At 46.9% G+C, this 6,629-nt stretch overlaps 1 protein-coding gene across 1 annotated transcript; it reads left to right on the forward strand.

Annotated features, from left to right (window-relative positions):
• Positions 1-2,524, forward strand: LOC309485634 (uncharacterized protein; the record flags this gene model as incomplete). Its single annotated transcript, XM_082152566.1, has 2 exons — positions 1-74; positions 234-2,524. Exon 2 carries the CDS (start codon positions 476-478, stop codon positions 2,522-2,524), a length of 2,049 nt encoding a protein of 682 aa, XP_082008692.1. The 5' UTR covers positions 1-74; positions 234-475.
• Between the last annotated feature and the right edge of the window lie 4,105 nt (positions 2,525-6,629).

Raw genomic sequence — 6,629 nt, forward strand, 5'->3', positions numbered from 1 at the left:
CGACAAGCATACTAGAGGCACAGCAAGAACGCGCAAGTGTTTTTGCCAGAATACTCTGTTCCCCTGTTATTTCAGTGTTGTATTTTAGTCAAGAGAGACGCGTTGGCACAATTAACAACAGCCGCGAGTGAAAATTAAAATTATTGTTACATTTGCACTTAAGCCTTTGCTCCTAGCAGTTTGGAATTGCCACATTTTCACGTTATTTACACTTAATTGCCCGACCGAAACAGCTGTACTCACTCAAGCGGTGAAAGCATTATCCGTATATCTGTGTAATTTGCGCGCTGTCGCGGAAGCGTCAGCGGAAGCGTTCAGCTCTCGTGTTCAGCCTCCTCGTGTGAAGACCGACTCGGGAAAAGACCAGCGACTCTACCTGCGCGACTCCACCGAGCAAGGACACCACAAAGGCACTTAAGTATCTCCTCTTCCCTTTCTCTTCCCTCTACTTACCTTATTGTTCACCTTAATCAACATGTGCTTTCAATACATTCCTGTTATCTCTCGGCACTGTCCTTTCATCACGCACAATAGACAGCGCAATACTGCCAATCTGCGTCCCATCCTCACATCCTCACATACTCCTCTCTCTCTTTCCGTGGGTCTATGGAATTGTCAGTCAGCAGTCAATAAAGCTGACTTCATTCCAGCCTTTGCATCTCATTCTACTCTTAGTATCTTGGGGCTGACTGAGACCTGGATTCGTCCAGAAGACTCAGCAACCCCTGCTGCTCTCTCTAGCAATTTCTCCTTCTCCCACTCCCCTCGCCAGTCTGGGAGAGGTGGGGGTACAGGGCTTCTCGTTTCTAACAATTGCAAATACTCCACGCTCTCTTCTCTATGCAACAACAACTCATTTGAATATCATGCTATTACACTTACAACTCCCATTAAAATCCATATTGTAGTCATCTATCGCCCCCCAGGTCAGCTGGGTAACTTTGTAGATGAGCTGGATGTGCTGCTGTCCACTTTCCCTGAGGACGGCACCCCACTTCTAGTCTTCGGTGACTTCAACATTCATCTCGAAAAGCCACATGCAACAGACTTCACCTCTCTCCTAGCCTCTTTCGATCTCAAACGACTCATCACCACAGCTACTCACAAATCAGGCAACCAACTGGACCTGGTTTACACACGCAACTGCACCACAGAAAACATCCTGGTGACACCTCTCCACGTTTCAGATCATTTCCTCATTACTTTCAGTCTACAACTCTCTACCCCTGCACCACCACCCCCACCACCAGTCACTTTCAGACGAAACCTGCGCTCACTTTCCCCCTCCCATCTTTCCTCTGCCGTGTCATCCTCTCTTCCCCCACCCTCACAATTCTCATCTCTGGATGTGAATACCGCAACGGACACCTTATGCTCCACTCTAATCTCTTCTCTAGACATTATCTGCCCTCTCTCCTCCAGGCCAGCACGCGCTACTCCCTCTAACCCCTGGTTATCTGAGGTTCTTCGGGAACACCGGACCGAACTCAGGGCAGCGGAGAGGAAATGGCACAAATCAAAAGACGCATCTGACCTGAGTATGTATCAATCTCTCCTCTCCTCCTTTTCTGTTGATGTTCATGCTGCAAAATCTTCATACTTCCACAACAAGATCAACAGCTCCTCCAACACACGATTACTCTTCAAGACATTCAACTCTCTCCTCTGTCCACCTCCACCACCTCCGGCCTCCTCCTTAACTGCTGACGATTTTGCGACCTTCACCAACAAAACAACAGCTATCAGCAGTCAGTTCTCAGCTCCACACACACAGGAACCCAGACCGACCCCTTCCACAGCCAATACCCCTCTGTCCTCTTTTTCTTCGCTAACCGAGGAAGAAGTATCTACACTTCTCCTCTCCAGTCACCCTACCAACTGCCCGCTTGACCCCATCCCCTCACACCTTCTACAAGCCATCTCTCCCACACTTCTACCATCACTCACACACATCATCAACTCATCCCTCCACACTGGCACCTTCCCTACAGCATTCAAGCAGGCTCGGGTTACTCCACTGCTCAAAAAACCAACGCTAAACACATCATTTGTAGAGAATTACAGACCTATCTCTCTCCTACCATTCATTGCGAAGACACTTGAAAGAGCTGTCTTCAACCAACTAACATCCTTCTTGTCTCTAAACAACCAGCTGGATGTCAACCAATCTGGCTTCAAGAAAGGATATTCAACTGAGACTGCATTACTGTCAGTCACAGAAGCCCTACGGATCGCAAAAGCTGCTTCCAAATCTTCAGTCCTCATTCTCCTGGATCTGTCTGCTGCCTTCGACACGGTGAATCATCAGATCCTTCTGTCCACCCTCTCATCACTGGGCATCACAGGAACTTCACTCCACTGGTTTGAGTCCTATCTCACAGGTAGGTCCTTCAAGGTCGCATGGAGAGGTGAGGTATCCAGAGCACATCAGCTGACCACAGGGGTTCCCCAGGGTTCAGTTCTTGGTCCCCTCCTCTTCTCCATCTACACCACATCACTGGGACACATCATACAGGCAGCGTGAGCGTGTCTGTGTGTGTGTGTGTGTGTGTGTGTCTGTATGTGTGAGTGAGCGTGTCTGTGTGTGTGTGTGTGTGTGTGTGTGTGTGTGTGTGTGTGTGTGTGTGTGTGTGTGTGTGAGTGAGTGAGTGAGTGAGTGAGTGAGTGAGTGAGCGTGTCTGTGTGATCGAGTGTCTGTGCGTGTGTGTGTGTGATCGAATTAGTGTGTGTGTGAGAGTTAGTGAGCGTGTCTGTGTGTGTGTGATCGAGTTAGTGTGTGTGTGAGAGTTAGTGAGCGTGTGTGTGTGTGTGTGTGTGTGTTAGTGAGCGTGTCTGCGTGTGTGTCTGTGTGTGTGTGTGTCTGTGTGTGTGAGTTAGTCTGTGTCTGTGCGTATGTGCGTGTGTCTGTGCGTATGTGTGTGTGTGTGTGTGTGTGTGTGTGTGTGTGTGTGTGTGTGTGTGTGTGTGTGTGTGTGTGTGTGTGTGTGTGTGTGTGTGTGTGTGTGTGTGTGTGAGAGAGTTAGTGAGCGTGTCTGCGTGTCTACTTGTTTGTGTGTGTTTAAACTTATAAACTCTAAACTCATAAACTCTTGAGTGTGCGTGTGTGTGTGTCTTAGTGTGTGAGCTAGTGTGTGTGTGTGTGTGTGTGTGCGTGTGTATCTATCTAACTTATTTATCTATCTATCTGTCATAAACTCCAAAACACCTTAGCAACCACCCAAAATACCCTAGCAACCGCCTAGCAACCGCCTAGCAACCACCCAAAATATCCTAGCAACTGCCTAGCAACCACCCAGAATACCCTAGCAACCACCCAAAACAGCCTAGCAACCACCCAGAATACCCTAGCAACCGCCTAGCAACCACCCAGAATACCTTAGCAACCGCCTAGCAACACCATAGCAACCACCCAGAACACCCTAGCAACCGCCTAGCAACCACCCTAGTAACCACCCAAAATACCCTAGCAACCACCCAAAATATCCTTGCAACCGCCTAGCAACCACCCAAAAGACCCTAGAAACCACCCAAAATACCCTAGCAACCACCCAGAATACCCTAGCAACTGCCTAGCAACCACACAAAAGACCCTAGCAACCACACAAAATATACTAGCAACACCCTAGCAACCACCCAAAATACCCTAGCAACCACCTAGCAACCACCCAAAAGACCCTAGCAACCACCCAAAATATCCTAGCAACCGCCTAGCAACCACCCAAAAGACCCTAGCAACCACCCAGAACACCCTAGCAACCGCCTTGCAACCACCCAAAAGACCCTAGCAACCACCCAAAATATCCTAGCAACCGCCTACAACCACCCAGAATACCCTAGCAACCACCCAGAACACCCTAGCAACCGCCTAGCAACCACCCACAATACCCTAGCAACCACCCAGAACACCCTAGCAACCACCTAGCAACCACCCAGAATACCTTAGCAACCGCCTAGCAACACCATAGCAACCACCCAGAACACCCTAGCAACCACACAAAATACCCTAGCAACCGCCTAGCAACCACCCAAAAGCAACCGCCTTGCAACCACCCAGAATACCCTAGCAACCACCCAAAACACCTTAGCAACCACCCAAAATACCCTAGCAACCGCCTAGCAACCCCACAAAAGACCCTAGCAACCACACAAAATATACTAGCAACACCCTAGCAACCACCCAAAATACCCTAGCAACCGCCTAGCAACCACCCAAAAGACCCTAGCAACCACCAGAAATATCCTAGCAACCGCCCAAAACACCCTAGCAACAACCTAGCAAACACCCAGAATACCCTAGCAACCACCTAGCAACCACCTATAACACCCTAGCAACCACCCAAAAGACCCTAGCAACGACCCAGGACACCTTAGCAACCACCTAGCAACCACCCAGAACACCCTAGCAACCGCCCAAAATACCCTAGCAACACCATAGCAACCACCCATAACATCCAAGCAACCGCCTAGCAAAAAAACGTTCTGCTCCAAACTTTCTCAAGCCAACTTAAAGTTTGTCTCGACGAACTTTCGCATCTAGTTATTCTTCTTCTTATTATTATTATTCTGCCAAAAGTTTGGCGCGTAATGCGCCCCGCACCGTTTGTGTCAAATCGAGCGGCTCATTGAGGAGAGGTGTGCTATATCTTTTCTAAGCGATCGGGTGTACGATGTTCGCACAGCGGACGAAAAAGCGGCCAAAAAAGTCCCATTGACTTTACATGGGGAGTTCTAAAAACATTTGAATCCCAACTGCCGTTTTCACACACACCACTCCAAAGGGCCTGACACCCCTGCGTTTCTCTCCCTCTCTCTCTCCCTCAGAGGATTTATATTATCAACCAGCCAATAAGTAATGGCCTAAAATATTCATAGCCACACCCTAGCAACCAGTTACAGCACCCTAGCAACCACTCTGAGCTCCCTAGCAACCACCCTAAACCAATAAATAATATAAAAACATTTTTTTTACATTTTTTAAAGCAATATCACACTCGTAGCCTTGCGATATTGCTCCATGCTTGTGCCTATTCGGCCAGAGCCATAGAGAGAGAGAGTTGCGACACTCCCATAGACCGCCGTTGTAATTAATGGCGGCGCTTTTAACCGCCTACTTCCGGGATATGAAGATCGGAATAGTTCCAAACACTGTCATTTGGGCGTTGGACACCATTCACTTACATTGCTGCGCGTCGAGTTGTTCCAGAGTTAAGTTGCCGAAATATCGACCTCTTTTGAATTGTCAACTGTCTATATTGTATCAGAGGCCCTTTGCGATGCTTATACTGGTCTTCATTTGTACATGCACAGCGTAATTATTTATATTTTATGTTGGTTGTTTCAACCAATTTTCAAGCACTGCCTGCTAGCTAGCGCGACTTTGTCAGCTAAGAGTTCGGTAATGAATCGCTACCACCTTTATAGCAACTTTTATTTAATTTAATTTTTTGGGATATACTAACTTTTCATTATGTTATTATTGTCTTGAGTGAAGCGGCTTGTGAGAACAATGCTGGACCTTTAGGATTGTTATGGCCATCACCAGTCCTGTCTGTTTCATGGATCACCTGCCCCTGGTTTTTGTTTTTCTTGTTCACACACACAAGCACACATTTTTGTTGTCTGTCATTGTTTAATAAAAAATATTTTATTTGAAAACCTTCATTTGTATCAGCCATGCTTAAATTCGTTTTTAATCTGTTATAGTTTTGATAATGTGTATGGCCTTAATCTTAAAATAATATTCTTAGTCTTAACATGATCATGTTTCACGTTGTGGTCCTGGGGGTGGCCACTTTCATCAGAAGAAGTGAGCTAGCTTCTAAGCGAATTCTGAACGGACCGCCACGGCAGACCGCTTGCGTGATCACGAAGGTAGACTAATGGCTGAATCAAAATTTATAAGCAAAATCACGGGAATCAATAGCCTAATACAGCCCAGTTGTGCTAAAATAAATATCATGAGACGTCCATCATCAGATGAATGATATGGAAAAGTTAAGTTAGAGCCGCTAAAGCCAGTGCTACTACCCATGCGAACATGAACACTAAGCTTTTCCCTCCAAAAATATAGCTTAAAACTTATCTCCAAATGCAAAACTGACATTAACAAAATGCAATAATGCAATAACAGCTGAAAAAGTACTTGGGTGTGTGTTTTATTTTATATTTACCGTTCAATAATGCAATCGCTGCTGTCTGTCCCATAGAAGAACATGACAGCCAGCGTGCGTTTTGGAACTATTGGGGCTTACATGAACCACGTGACAGCCATAGCGGCGACATCAAAGAGTGTCGCAACTCTCTCTCTCTATGGCTCTGTATTCGGCCATAGGCACGAGGCCGCAGGCCGAGTGCCGTACTGAAGGAACTCGTTATTAAAGATTTTAAGAACTCTATAAAAACTCCATAGTAACCATATTTGACAACTACCAACCACCTAGTAACACCATAGCAACTACCAAAAATACCTTAGCAACCACCCTGAACACCCTAGCAACGTCTAGAAATGCTATAGTAACCACCAAAAAACTCTAGCAACCACCCAGAACACCCTAGCAACTGCCTAGCAACCACCCAGAACACCTAGCAACTGCCTAGTAACCACCCAGAACGCCTAGCAACCACCCAGA

Source organism: Leuciscus leuciscus (assembly GCF_965113295.1).
Source record: "Leuciscus leuciscus genome assembly, chromosome: 21".
Taxonomy (NCBI): domain Eukaryota; kingdom Metazoa; phylum Chordata; class Actinopteri; order Cypriniformes; family Leuciscidae; genus Leuciscus; species Leuciscus leuciscus.